This window comes from Fusarium keratoplasticum, chromosome 6 (genome assembly GCF_025433545.1).
Source record: "Fusarium keratoplasticum isolate Fu6.1 chromosome 6, whole genome shotgun sequence".
NCBI lineage: Eukaryota > Fungi > Ascomycota > Sordariomycetes > Hypocreales > Nectriaceae > Fusarium > Fusarium keratoplasticum.
In genome coordinates this window covers 1623630-1638669 of record NC_070534.1, presented here as the reverse complement: position 1 = coordinate 1638669, position 15040 = coordinate 1623630, and the positions used below count along the sequence as shown (strand labels likewise).

At 55.6% G+C, this 15040-nt stretch overlaps 2 protein-coding genes across 2 annotated transcripts; both read left to right on the top strand.

Moving 5' to 3' along the window:
• Window positions 1-5900: 5900 nt before the first annotated feature.
• On the top strand, window positions 5901-7535 carry NCS57_00846900 (Serine--tRNA ligase; the record flags this gene model as incomplete). Its single annotated transcript, XM_053058283.1, has 5 exons — window positions 5901-6033; window positions 6095-6497; window positions 6547-6593; window positions 6644-7263; window positions 7323-7535. The coding sequence occupies 5 exons, from the start codon at window positions 5901-5903 to the stop codon at window positions 7533-7535; spliced, it is 1416 nt and encodes a 471-aa protein (XP_052912114.1).
• Window positions 7536-11755: 4220 nt separating this feature from the next.
• Window positions 11756-14833, top strand: NCS57_00846800 (Zn(2)-C6 fungal-type domain-containing protein; the record flags this gene model as incomplete). The annotated part of the gene is made up of 3 exons (XM_053058282.1): window positions 11756-12069; window positions 12710-12862; window positions 13228-14833. The coding sequence occupies 3 exons, from the start codon at window positions 11756-11758 to the stop codon at window positions 14831-14833; spliced, it is 2073 nt and encodes a 690-aa protein (XP_052912113.1).
• Between the last annotated feature and the right edge of the window lie 207 nt (window positions 14834-15040).

Below are 15040 nucleotides of genomic sequence, written 5' to 3'. Positions count from 1 at the left end.
TCGAGTTGCCAGCCGCTGCCAGCTGCGATGCAAGCTTGCATTGGCCATCCCATCCCCTGCGTGCCTCTATTCAATGACTCTATTCGCCTCGTGCTTCTATTGTAGTCTATTGTATCGTCACTGTCCTCCTCGTGCTTGAATTATATCAGATGCCCCATCCTCGAATATCCCGTCCGTCTCCTTTGGCCTCGTCCTGAGAATAATATCCTTTTGTGTCTACCACTGCACGTCTCTCTTCCTCCTCGTCCTTCTTCTCCTCGTCGCTGACCATGTTCGAACGTCCGCGAACATCAAAGAACAGAGCATCACCAGGACAAAGGTAAGCCCCAGGCCAGCTAGATAATATTTCGCATGCGCATGCCCCCATTCTCCCTCCTCTGTGCAAAAGAGTGCATCGATTCTATCCTCCTGACGGTCGGCGTGCTGGTGGCCAGCTGCCAGACCTCGTTGGCAGATTCCCCCTCCGCCAAGTCACGAGGCACCTCTTCTGCAGCAAACGCTTCGGGACGCGTCGAGGACTACGCAAAGCTGCTGTCCTGCTCTTCCTCTTCCCTTTCTTCAAGCGCTGACTTTTAGTCTTCATAGATCCTTTACCGTCCGACTCGCCGTTCCCAGAGGAAAGACACCATCGATCTCGCTTTCAATTCTCATCCTCCCAGAGCATCAGCTACCACCGCATCGTCGGACTCGACATTCGTAGAACAGTCAGGCCAAGACCATTCTTCCTCTCGTCGCTAACATGCAGGCGGACCCCCTTTTCTCTCCTCGCCTCGACTTGAAGCGACCGACGAGGAGAATGCGCCCAGGTGCGCTCAACTCTCCGCCTATCACCCTATCCTTGACCACACTTGTCGCGCAAGTGCGTTTCCAGAAGCCTCGGCAGATGTTAGAGGAGCTACGGGCATGTCGGCAGACCATCCCTCTGTTTTGGATCTTGTCTCGGTACTCTGAGAGAAGACGAGTGCTCCAGAAGAGCTCAGCAGGGCAATGAACAGGTTCATTCACCTCTCTACAGTCAATCCTTGCCTCAGGAAAAGGGGCATTGCCTCTGTCGCTGCCAGGCCTACGTTCTAGGGCTGCCTGAGGGAAGTTGCGTGACGAATTCGACGGGGTTAGGGGTCTATGGTGCTCTTGACATGATCTTAGGAGCTCACTGACGTCTAGAAAGCCTTTGTGTACGACTTGAACGCATCTGTTCAGAAATAGAACACAATGGATACCAAGGCGCTACGTGCAGGTACGTTCAGCCACTGCTGTCTTGGCTCAAGCCTTTGTCTTCGGCCAGCATCATACCAGACACTGCCTTCTACAAGCTTCCCAGTTGTTCAACATATCCAGAATACCCAGAGACCGGTACTCTATCCTGAAGCAGAGTCTTCACGAACCCCCTGTGCCTGGGAGCGACTCGCCCGAACCTCCTTGAAGATCGGGACAACTCTGGACGTTGGGCTTCTTTCGACACCGTTGTCGTATCTCGTCAGGACATGAACCTTATCTTTTTGACAAGGAATTACTTCGGGGAACACTGTCTTTCCAACGTCGTTGTTAACGGTCTTGTGGCTGACAACGGCCATCGCAGGATCCCCCTACTTCCCCTCCCACACACGACCCAAGATGCCTATTGAACCACCAGCCGCGATCCAAGCTTCAAATCCCACCGGAGGGAAGAAAGAAGTCCGACCACATGCCCTCTTCAAGGACTGACCGACAATTCACATAGGGTTTTGATCCCCAGAAGAGCCTCCCGAGGCACAATCCGAACCACTTTTCCGGTCTCCCAACTCCCCATCGCTGTTGAAAGGATCAATAAATACGTTAGTCATGTTAGTCAAGTCTTGACAGATAACGGGGGAGGATTTGTTCCGACGGGGCTGCTCTCTCTGGAAAAAGCTCCCTTCTCCGGCTACAAGCGAAGCCGAAAGATTCTTGCATGCTGCCGGAACTGTCGCTGGATAGACAGTCGGTGGTTCCAAGCTTACAGTGAGTTTCTCCAACACGGAGGATAGTGGTCTCTACTCCCACCTCAAAGTTGGCCCAGGGTAACTATCCCCTAGGTATGATGAACCCAAGCTAACTCCATTCTTGCGTTCCCCTACCTAGGTATTCTAATAGCTATGCCATAATCTTCACTCTCCCCTCGACGCTGCATACAGCACAGCGCTGACAAGTTACCTCCTGTCCTCACGTTACTGAACAAGGCTGCGAGACTTTGCAGATGAATCGTTCAGGAAAGTGCATTTTCTTCCTATTCCATTCTGTGACAGTTCAACTCCTCGGTGTGTTCTCCGCCTACTCCCACACTCTATGAAACTGATTCCACTTACCTAGTCCAGCTTCCCATGGCTTCATACACTAGAAAGAAGTCCCATAATTGACCCAATACAACTCGATGGTGAGCCTAGCATACTAGATACTAGGGCCAAGGGCATGAATCTCCCAGCTAGAAGAATAGGTACTCTGGGATATTCCGGCCCTGGAATTGGCTATGTGCATAACTAATCAGGCATGCCAGGTTTCCCTTCCCAACCATTCCGAAGACCCTGACGATTTCCCCTGGCGAACGAGCCATAGAACCCTCCTATAATGCCTAGCACGCGAGAGGAGCTCCCTCTGTTGCGAACAAGAATCGTCAGGCCAACCAAAGCCCTCCGAACACATTTCCCAGCCTGTGGTAGCTATGGCGTTGTCGCAGGATAATGGCAGAGAATGACTAACCTTGCGGACCGTTCACGATACTTTCACTCGAGTTGAGCAGTCGGCGTTTTTTCGTACACGTTCCTACACTACGATCCAAGCTCGTTCCACCGTTTCGTCGGCTTGGGTCTCTCGGAGAGCGAAGGACTTCAAGGATCGCCTTGAATCGTCCAGGTCACATCATTCCATCTTTCCAGTAGGCAAGCCCAACGCCATGATAACAGTTCTGTTCCACGCAGGTGAGTATCGTGGCCCATATAATTACGTATATCTCCTCACGAACTGCAGCCCCTTTATCCCAGTGTAGCAGTCCCGTGCCCGAGGGAGGTCGCATCTCGTGAGCATGGTCTGGAGGAAGCCATTTTACAACTTTCCCTATTTTTGGGAAGCTCTTTTGCATAGTTGAATGTCAGTTGTAGTGGTACTTGCAACTCTGAGGTTGCACAAAGCTTTGGGAATGCCATCGTTCTTACTCGTTGCTCATGCCACGCTTGGGGTCAGTCGAGCTGCTTCAACCTTACCATCAGCACTGCCAGCCAGAATACACGGTCTTTAAACATTGCAGTCATCATTTTGATTTCACCGGGAGGTTCAGGTCGCGATGCGACGAGTGCTTAATGGCCCTTACCCCCTGTGTTGGACGAGGGCAAGTCTTGCCGGCTATAGCCAATCAACCTTTTTTTCTATAATCAGTACCCCATGGGATTCAATACTCTTAGCGAAACGGGAGTCAATTATCTGGTTGCGAGTCCGGGGAATACGAGGTTGAGATATTGGTTGGACGAACTTTACAACCTTGAGGTTGACTGCTGAACTGAAGCTTACGTGATCGGCCATTTCTGCTACCCTGGACCCGGCACTCGAAACCACGTTGTGTTGGAATTCCAGTGATTCTGGACACAAGAGTGTGTGGAAGTTAACAATAAAGTATAGTCACGTGTTTTTATCATGTGTCCCTTCGCTGAGTTATATCATATCAGAGCGTAGAGTCCATTGATGGGAGGTGGCAGGGGGGATGAGTGATTGCCAATTCTTTCTGCAGAAATAGTGTGCTGCAGTCAACCACTCTATCAAGTCGGGTTTAATATAGGAGTCAGAAACTGTTCATCAGAAGCAGACCATGGTACCGTACCCCTATACCCCCAGATAGACGAATGAGCCTCGAAAATGTGGATGTCACATCAAGGCCAAGATGTAAGCGACAGACGAGCTGGTGCCTTGGTATGGCTAATCCCTGATGACAGAGCTAGCGATCCATGTCTCGGATACTGGCTTGGCATCAAGAGTGATAGTTAAGCGACGGCGGCAAGAAAGGTTACATTCACAAACTACATTCTCTATCTGTATAGTTAACCGACTCGGTTGTGACTTATTGGCATAGCCAAGCATCCGGAAAACCTCGTCAAAGCAGGCATCCTCCGGTTCATTCCTCCCATCCCGTAGTCCTTAAAATACTGCAAGCTACGAAAGATGAAGTTCAAGGAGGCACCTGCTCCTTGTTACTTTAATCAAAAGATAGTGATTAGGTTCATGGCTGAGTGGACAACAACAGCATCAGCTTGTGGTCTGGCGAGTGTCTTGTGTTGGACGCGCCGTGAAGGTGGTATCTCTGTTTCGAATCACTCCTTGCTCTGTCATGATGTTATGGTGGGAATTATCTTAAGAGGATCACAATTGTTTGACCTTGTCAGTACCCTTGGACATGACTCGGCCGAGCCGCGTCTGGGATTAACTCGGGCTTGCTCGGCGATGTCCTTGGCTTTTACGCTCGCGGTTTACACGCGCTTCGGGCGGACTTGAAGATATCCTCGGGAATATGGGACAGTGGCGTCGCATTTCCGGCAATAGATCTGCTCTTGGCGAGCGAATTACCTTGTTTGACGCGCGAGGCTTTACACCTCGGTTGGTGATGAAGCGGCAGAACGGTGCATTCTGGGAAGGGTAGCCGGGGTTTCCCTCAAATACGGCGTCTGGTAACGGTAGAATGACCCGTGATCGGCCCTCGTCTGGGACAGTCAACGAAAGACGGCAAATTGATAAGATCCGAGGCCGCATCCGCCCGGACGAAGCCCCACTCTGGTAGATTGTCCTTGCCAGCCGGCCCCGGTCGCTGACAATGCCCGGGTCGCGCCAAGTAATGTTTGGGGGTCAACGCGAATGCTTTGTGTGTCTTTTCGTGGACCGAGAAGCAGTGTCAGCGTGTTGAGGCTTGCCAAAAGAGGGTCGGGAGAAATCAGCGCCGCCTGTTATAAGAATCGCGAGTCTGGTCATCCTGATTCCATCTCCTTGCAAGGCCGGACAGTCAACTTGGACGGTACCGGTGTGGGCCCATTACTGTTAATGTCGCGCGGGCGACGTCCGTTACAGGAGGCGTTAGAATGTCGACTCGGTTGGTTCTGGTCATTCAGTGCTGCCTGAACCCCAGCCTGACTTTGGATCAGTTCACCCCCCTAGCCCCTTGGACTCGAGCAGCTCTTGGATGCCGTGTGGCTCGCCCTGGAGCTTTGTGTAACGTTCCCCCGGACGTAACGGCCGTGCCCCCTTCAAGCTGGTCGCGCCTTCATTTCCACCGCCAAACCCACTGCACCTGAGAAAATACATCACCTCGAGCCCATGCTCAGTGCGAGAGTGAGGTCGGGAACAGACGGAGGCGCAAAGCCGCTGAGGACGGAGGCACCAAACAAAGATCGGGCTGAAGCACAGAGTGAAGCTTGGACCGTGCTCCGACTGAGCTCTCATCCCGACGGCTCTCTTCATATTATTCCTCATGTCACGTAATGGAACGGGGGAACTACCGGAGGAGCGCCGCTTTTAACGGCTCCGGAAACGGTATCCGCAACGGCGAGAGTCAATCCATTTTGGTCCAGTTAGGAAGATGACTGTTACAATGGGTGGCAGGACCTGATTGATGATGGTTGCCAGAGTTTTCGAGCTGCCTTCGGCCAATGACTCGACACTCGATACCGAAAGAGTCATGTTTGGGGCATGATGAGTCGCGCTTCTTGAGACGAGCCCTCAAATTTGCTTGCTGGCGACAACCTCACGTGATGCGCTCTCCTGAGATTTAATGAGAAGGACCCCTCCACGTAGTCATGTGACCTGGCAAAACTACCCCTCCCCCTCCTTGGGTTATCGCCAGCGACAAAAAATCCACCGCCGACCCAACTAAGCCGAGAGCGCGAATCGTACCACTACAAACCACCAAGATGTTGGACATTGAGGATTTCATCGAGGAGCGCGGCGGAAACCCCGAGAAGATTCGGGAGAGTCAGCGTCGCCGACATGCTCCTGTCGAGCTCGTCGACGAGGTTATTGCCCTTTGGCAAGATGCTCGGAAAAGTGAGTCACTAGAAGAAAGTTGTTCTTTTCCTCCGATAGGTTTGTTAACCTCTGTCTATAGCGCAATACGGCGTCACGCAGATCGGTACCCAAATAAACGGTGTTCAGAAGGAGATTGGTCTCAAGAAGAGGGCCAAGGAGGACGCGACCGAGCTGCTCCAGCAGAAGGAGGAGTTGACACAGAAGAAGAAGATCCAGGAGGAGCTTGCTCTGGCCAAGAACGCCGAGCTCAAGGCCAAGGCCAAGCTCGTCGGAAACTACGTCCACGACTCCGTGCACGTCAGCGACAACGAGGACAACAACACCATCGAGCGAACTTGGAAGCCCGAGGGCTTCGAGGAGTCCAAGAAGGCTGCTCTTTCCCACCACGAGGTGCTCTGGAGAATCGGAGGATATGACCCTGTTCGAGGTGTTAAGCTGGTCGGCCACCGAGGCTACTGCTTGACTGGTTATGGCATGTTCTTGTGAGTTGGCCCAGCGCAGGCGAAAGCGGCGACATTCTGACGTGAATAGGAACTTGGCTCTGATCAACTACGCCACAACTTTCCTCTTCAACAAGGGTAGGTAGCTCACTGAGCATATGTCGGGGATCGTGCTGATCATGATGTAGGCTACACTCCCAACCAACCCCCTTTCATGCTCGATCGTGGACAGATGGCCAAGACCGCCCAGCTCTCCCAGTTCGACGAGGAGCTCTACCGTGTCTCTGAGGGCCCTACACCCTCTGATTCGGATCGATACCTGATCGCCACCAGCGAGCAGCCCCTGTCTGCCCTCCACGCCGACGAGTGGATCCAGCCTACTGAGCTCCCGATCAAATACTGCGGCTACAGCACTTGCTTCCGAAAGGAGGCTGGCAGCCACGGACGCGATGCTTGGGGCGTGTTCCGTGTGCACCAGTTTGAGAAGGTCGAGCAGTTTGTGCTCTGCGGTCCTGATGACAGCTGGGACCACTTTGATCAGATGATGGCCAACTCTGAGGAGTTCTACAAGTCTCTGGGTCTCCCCTACCAGGTGGTGGGAATTGTCACTGGCGCCCTCAACAACGCCGCTGCCAAGAAGTATGATCTGGAGGCCTGGTTCCCCTTCCAGTCTGAGTACAAGGAGCTGGTTTCTTGCTCCAACTGCACAGACTACCAGACCCGTGAGCTCGAGATCCGTCACGGATCCAAGAAGGGCAAGCAGATCGTGGGCGGTGGAAAGAAGGAGTACGTGCATGCTCTGAACGCGGTAAGTAAATCGAGTTGATAACACTTGGAGTGAGGATGTCGTGCTGACTTGGATGGTAGACCCTGTGCGCGACTGAGCGAACAATGTGCTGCATTCTCGAGAACTACCAGACTGAGGAGGGATTGGTTGTTCCCGAGGTGCTCCGGAAGTACATTCCAGGAGAGCCCGAATTCCTGCCGTTCGTTAAGGAGGCCCCCAAGGACAGCGAGAAGACAGAGAAGAAGGACGGAAAGAAGGAGAAGGCTCTCCCAGTGCGCGAGAACAAGGCATAGACGGGTCCTTTCGAAGCGATGCCATAGAGAAAGAAAAAAAGAGGTACATCACTTGATGATACAATGTAAACCTAACGAATTGATGGCAACCTGGTTGATACAAATCTGGATGTTTGAGGATTGCAGAGACTTTGACGCATATGTGATTGAATCGGGTCTGGGACTGTTGCGTGTCTTGGAGTTGCTGATTCCATGATGCGAATGTCTGAAGCTGGAGGAGATCAGTTCGTGATACTCCACATGCTGCCAAGTAACGGAAGTCACGTGCACAAAAACGGGACTGTGGTGGAACGTAAAAGCGGCCACGGCAACTAGCTCTACGGATGCTTGGGTGTCTTCCCCGCCCCTTGTCAGCATCACCGGCCGTCTCCGTAGCCCAGACGGAGGTGGGTACCGTTTTGGGGGCTTCATCTGCCGGAGCCTTTGATCAAGGACACCGTCTTTAAACGGTGCCCACGGAACACGGCGGTCGGCGGTGGGTGCAGGGCTATTGAACCTTGTAGCTTAAGCTTGAGGAGCATTGGCTGGAGGTAGAGGGTGCTTGCTTCGTTTATTGGATATCGCAGCAGAAGTCCGAGCCACTTCTGGTGACTGTTACTGTGGAAGACTGGTACAATCCATTCAATCCAGTCGGCGCCGGAGACTGGAACGGACGGTACGGTGCGTCGGTGGCAAAATACACACTGTGCTTCACTCGGGACGGCCCCACCGTAATTCCTCTGCAGGTGCCGGAGAAGCGCCTCTCTCAGCACCACTTACCAGGAGGCGCCTGCGAGTGGCATCGAGCGCGTCGGCCGGCACGGAGGGTGCGCACCGAATTGCAATGTGAGAGGGTGGGCGTATGAGCCATGATATGAGCATCTCTTGGACGAACCGTATTTCGCGGTGGACAATTGGCGTGTCGCGCGTGTCAGAGATGGCGCCGGGCGGAGGTGTTGGATGCAGGCCCGAACAGACCTGGACCATGTCCGGCCACATGCCATGCCATGACATGCTTGTGGACGTGGTTTATGAGAATGGTGCTGTGCTGTGCTGTGCATTGCCTTGCCTTGCCCTGCCTTGGCGGCAGTCACTCTATCCGGACACTGGGTAACGGGAGTGAGTGGATGTTGGCCGGCGGGAGGTGAGGTGATTTATATCGCTCGCGTCCAAGCTCTCTAACCTGTGTCTTGGCTCACTCTCGCGATCTGTGCTTTAAAGGAGGTGACGACTTGGTTAGATACGATTGGACGCGCAGCAAGCTCTTCGCGGACGGCCCGATCGGGCGCGCGGGCTCTCCCTGATGGAGAGCAAAGAGGTTGGCAAAAGAGGAGGTGTTTCTGGGAGGGGGACGCGGAGAGCCCCGACAACTCCGGACCAGGCTGGGATCCACGAATCTCATCCACTGCCGGACCGGATGCCGTGAAGATCACTGCTGCACAGGAGGAAGAATACGCAAAGAGATGGCACAATCACGAGGGCACGAAATCCAGAAACGGGGATAGGCGAGGGCTGCTTGAATATCGTGTGCGTGTGGGATATTTGAGGCTCCGGGAGAGCTAAGCTGAGGTTACGCCGACCCGATTTAACGGGGGCGAAAGGTAAGCCCGTATGGACGGCGCGGCGGCCATACCACTGACTTGGCACACTCGCTCACTCATAGCTCTTTCGGTAAGAGCAAACAAAACCTCGTGTCGGCGGTAGCACAGCGACGAGAGATCTCCTACCGCAGGCATTTCCCACAGCGAGTGAGATTATTGACGCAGACTCGAGGGACGACGTAACAGGCGCCTGCGCGTCGTACTCTGTGCCTCCGGGCGGAGAAGAGGGCACCGCCACACCCACCTCGGAGTTCGGGGTCGCCCATCCATTTTAGGTAGTTCCCGCCTTGGATAGAGGAACCCGTAGCCCGAACCACGGAGGACGAGCGGTGGAGTTGAGGGCTGGTGATACACGGATCTGTCGATGCAGACTGAGAGCTTTCAGGCGGAGGTTCTTTGACAGCTCCAAGACCATGCAAGCACTGGGCTTGTCCAAAGTCTAGAGGTTGCATAGTTTTGTAGAAAACAAAGACAAGCGAGGACGGGAGGGCTGTCTGTTTGCTGCCGGTCGGCGGGCAAACCAGCCTACGTAGCCCCAGCTCTGGAGACTGCCGAAGAGGAGAACACCTACCCCACTCCGCCCAGGAGCGCGCTCTCTCACCCAGCATCTACACGGGGCGGCCAAAGTCACCAAGTACCTCCGCAAGCTGGGTACCTGAATTCCCAGGTTGTCTGGGTGGCCGTCCGGGGGACAGACGGCGGTGAATACCAGGAGGAACTTCGGGCGGTGCGGGATGGGGAAGAAGAAAAAAAAAAAGTGTGACCCCGGCGACGGCGCGAAATCCATTCGGCATTGCCACCGTTTCGAACCGTCCTCACGGCGCTTACGAGCCGGGTGGGAAAATGTCGCAACTTGAATTGATGCGGACAATGATCAGAAAATGCCAACAGGATGACAGGAGCTGACGGCCAGGGCAGAGATCGCGTCCGATGTTACCGATGCCCCGGATATACCGATGCCGGGGCCCATTGCTACGCTACCTACCCTCGGGCTTTGTTGTCTGCTTTGCTTGATTGCTTGCTTGCCTGCTCCACGCCCATGAGGGGGATAAATCAGGGGAGGTGCAAAGTGCGTCAACCACCTTGTCTTTGATGCCGACGAGGCTGCAGCTGTGGTTACACCGTCGCTGTCATTCTCGTGGCCTGGGGGTTCTGGAACAGTACAGACAGAAAGCCCGCGACAATTGGAGAGGAAGCGAGCGCCGGACGGTGCGACATCCACACTCCAGGAGGTACGTACCTCCGTAGGGAACGGAGGGCCCCTTGGACCTGCTGCCGCGTGTGCACAGCTTGATGAGAAGCAGCAGCGACGAGTTTTTGCGCCCGCGCTTTCATCCCATCCTTTGTTGCACGTCGGCGTCACCCCCCTTTGACCCCGCTGGCTCTGCCTATGGTTAAACACCGAGTGGTTGAAAAGAGATATGCCTGATGTGAAGTGTACTAAATGCTCATCGAGGAGGAGGTGAGGAGCAAATGGTGCTTGGCAGTTGCGGGCTCTTAAAGACATGCCGCGTTCTTTTTCACCGTCAGGGCTGGAAACCTCTCCTCCTCCGTGGACGGCCACTACGGGGTCAACCCCCATAGGCCACGGCCCCCTAAAAGCCCGTCCTCCGAGGGCCCCGGTAGTGCAGCTGTTGCGGATGGCGGCCGACTTTTTGGGCCCCTCCAGAGGGAAAAGGGCTTCCTCTCTCTCTCTGATCGGGTTCCACGCCCTCCTCGGTTTACGGCCCACGCCCCCGTGGCTCCCTCCTCCGTTTCCCGTTCTCCGCCCGTCCCCCGTTTCCCAGGGCCCCATTCCCAGACCCCGTCATTTTCCTGGCCTTGCTTTCTATTATTGCCTTTGTCTTCAGGTTCGTTCGCTCTTTCTTGTGCCTTGTGCCTTTTGCCTCCGCCTCCGCTGCCCTCCCCTTCTCCTCCATCCTTCTCCTCCCTCTCCCATCATCCCACATACCGAGAGTCTTTTGCGTCTTCTATTGTCCCTTTCCTGCTGTGATTTTCGGCAGTGAAAGTGTCATCTCCTCTTCTGCCATTTCCACGACATCACGTGTGTATTGCCTGGGCAGCCGGACCCCTCCTGGAGTCTTGCCCGTCTCAGCCGCTGCCCGCTCCTACTGATCGCCCCGGGCTTGGTCCTCTCCCATCCGATCTCACGGCGCCGCCTTGAGATTGTTTTTACTCTTCATCTCCCATCCGGGCCGTGCGTGAGTAACTCTCAATCATTCTCTCGACCTGTTTCCCTTCTTTTCAAAAGGTTGCTCTCTATTTCCCTCTCGGATCGTCGCTGGAGACCCGCTGTCGCAAGACTTTCTCCGCCGACCGAGATTCCCCAAAACGCGCGCGTGCCTTCCGTTCGGCCTCGCTCGCCTCCTCTTTCCTCACGGGACCCTCCGGCCCTCTTCCGCTATTTTGCAACCACCCGCACGGAGCCCACCCCGAGAATTTCTTCCTCTTTCACCACTTTCATCTCGTCTTCTTCTACTCTGAATCGAATCTTCCGGGCGCCTTCCTTCACGGCCTCGTCGTCTCCGCCCGCTACAGCAAGCCATCGTCATTGAGCGCTCTTACTCACCACTCTTAGACGGCGGAACCGTTCTTCTCCCCACACCACCGCGACATACCTTCGTCGCGCACCCGCAGACCATGTCGTCTGGCGTTGTGCGCTCTACCGCCCTCAGGGCCGGCGGCGCCTGTGTGCGCTGTCGCAAAGGCAAGACCAAGTGCGTCTACGAGAATGGTCGCGCGCCGTGCAAGAACTGCGCCAAGGGCATGCACGACTGCTATCTGCCCTCAGAGAGCATGGCCCACCACCACGGTCAAAGTCCTGCGCGACACGCCAACCCCCATCGTCCCCCTCGCGACAGTCTCCCGGCCTCCGGGCCCGGCGGTGCAGCTGAAGCGCGACAGGCCGTCGTTGGCTCCAGCGCGGCTCGCCATGTCCAGGCAAGCTCTGACAAGTACGTTTTGTCTTTCTATTTTCTGGCCGTCTCGCTCTGTTTCATCTGCCTCAGCCCTGCCCCGGTATTCCTCACAGCCCTCACCTGCGCAAACTTGCGCCGTCATCAACAACATCATGGTTCGGCAGAGCGCCTAGGAGCTTTCTGCCTGGGCGAGTCGCTCACCGGTCGCCATCCTGGGTGGATCGGCAGACGACACGTCCTCGCCTCGCCTTGTCTCGTCTCATCATCACCCTCTCCCGTTCTCAGCTTCCTCCGTCTTCTCGTCCGAGTGGCCGGCCGCCCTCATCCCACACCCCCATCAGCCCCTAGCCGGACCCTACCCCCTGCCCTGTTCCCCATTTCTCATTACCACACCCGCGTCCGCGTCTCTTTCGCTTCTCTCCCCGAGTCGCACCTTGGCTTGTCCTTCAGCCCCGTCTCCTCTCTCCACCTTGTCGCCGTCCTGCTCGGCTTACGGGGCGCCCACCAAATTTGTCCTCTTCCAGCTCTGCTCGGAAGCTCAGGCGCCTGAGCATCAGACGGGCCGTGCCACCCCCTACATATGAGGTCACTCGACACTCTGTGCCGCTGACTGTTCGCTGGCCATGGCTCTACAATCGATTCTAATGGTTCCTTGCTAACCCGGACACCCCTCCAGACTGACGCCTGAGCTCATCGCCGAGTGCGAGCGTGTTGTGTCCAAGACCTTCCCGGCATGCGTCGCGTTCCACAAGCCATCATTTGTTCAGCAACTCAAGAGTGCTTCCTTGGACGCTGCTCTTGTTTACGGTCTGTTGACCTGTGCAGCCCGGTATGTCAGCTATTCCGATCCCTGCTTTTCCTCAATTTCTCCCTTTGCACCCGCCCCCAATTTCCTCGGCCGGTGTCGCTTGTGCGTCGCCTTGCCCGTGCCCTCATTTCCCGCGTCCTCGCTCACTCGCCCGCCCGACCGGCATGTGGATCCACACCGATCGGTGCCACCGTCACCGAGTGTTTGAGCTGGCGCATACCCCTTGGTGATGCCGTTGCCCGGATTTGAGCCGAGGCTTCCCGAGTCACTGCGATCCGAATCCCGTTTGGCGCCGCATCGTCGCCGCGAGCTTGTAGAGAGCTTCCGGTCTAGACACTTCCAGGCCCGCCGATAAGATTTGTGCCGCTAACAACTGCCGTCTGTAGGAGTTCGCCAAGCCTAATCCGCCGCTATGGAGGTCCGACTGCGGCTGCCGAGACCTTTGCCGCCAAGGCCATGACACTCATCAACCAGAATCTCGACCATCCTAACCTCGTTGACATCCAGGCCCTGTGCCTGCTCATTATTCACGAATGGGGCTCTCGCAATGCTGTTCGCGCCTATATCTACCTGGGCCAGGCTGCCCGCATGATTCAGATGTACCGCATCCTGAACAGCCACCACCCGTCCCCCGATGCCGACCAATTCCTCCGTGACGAGTCTCTGCGACGCACTATCTGGCTCATCTACATCCTCGACTGCCTCCTGACGAGCACCCCTGGACGTTTCCCCGCGCTCTCTGCGCACGATACCGCGGATGTGTCGCTGCCTTGCTCCGACATTAACTTCGCCTTCGGCAATGCTGTGTTCGTCAAGACTCTGCGCCAGCAGCTTGACCCAACTGCCATGCCTCCTGGCCAGGCTTCCTCCGAGATTGGCGAATTCGGTTACATCGTCCTGGCCTCGACCATCTGGCGTGATGTCGTTGCCATGCTTACCACGACTACACTTGCCAGCTTCCGTGAGGAAGATTGTGCCGATCTGATTGCTAAGATCGAGGGCCTGCGAGCCTCTTTGCCGATGCAGTTCATCGATAAGCCAGGCCAGATTAACCTGCACATGACAATGGGCTCGGGATACACCTTTGCCATGCTGCACTGCCTTCTCCACTGTGCAACCATCTTTGTGCACCGTCGGCGTCTGCTGCAGGAAGTGACTGCTGCCAACTTTAACCTGGAGTCGTTCCGCCTGAACCCCCGATGCCACGATATTATCGATCGTCTCTTCACCTCGTGCCACGGCACCATCTCTCTACTGACCGCCGTTGAGGCTGGCTCCGAGAAGGACCACATCCCGTGCTTCCCCATCTTCATGCTCTTCTCGGCCTTCACCGCCAGTGCCACAGTTGCCTATCTGTCTCTGAAGGGTCTCACACCACCCAATGCTGTCGAGACCGCAGCCCACATTGTGAAGGATGGTCTGCGCTTCATGAGCGACGGCACTGAGAACTGGCCGCTTATGGGCAGCTGGCTGCGACACCTTACCGTCATGCAGCGTGTCCTGAACAACGACGCCGCCGCTGCTTCCGGCTCATTGCGTCATGGCTCGACCTCCCACGCTGCGGCGGGCATCAAGGACGAGATTTCCTCCAACGCTGATACGAACCCGGATGCTATGGACTACGATCAACAGACGAACGCTGGTGGAAGTGTGTCGGGCCAGGTCAATGCCAACCGATCCGTCTCTGAGTCGGTGCGCGGTGACAGCGAGCCCCCTGTCGCCATCGCTAGACGACCTGGAGTCACCACCATCAATGGTGGCTCTGGTGGAGTGTCTACTCCCACTACGGTCTCGCCCCCCCCGGGGAGCGCCCCTCACGGGGTGGTGCACGATATCAAGCAGTCAAGCCCCGAAATGGCCAACGGCATAGTGGCCACCCAGGACGGGCAGACTACAAGCCAGGACATGACGGCACCTGAGCTGTGCCAGGCCTTTGAGAGACAGCTCCTTGACCTCGACGACCTTGCCGCCTTCATGGGTGGCGGCGTCTAGAAGACGAATTATTGATACCGAAATTTTGGTGACGGTGCATCATGAAGCTATGAAGGAACTATTGTGGACTAATGGGGTTATAAGGCGATGGATTTTACTTTCGTGTGACTTTTTTTTTTTTTTCTTTGATTGATGTTCTACCGTTGACGGGAACGCTTCAAATATGAGGGCCAAAGACGGAGGGTTAATACCGTTCTGGGGAAGCCA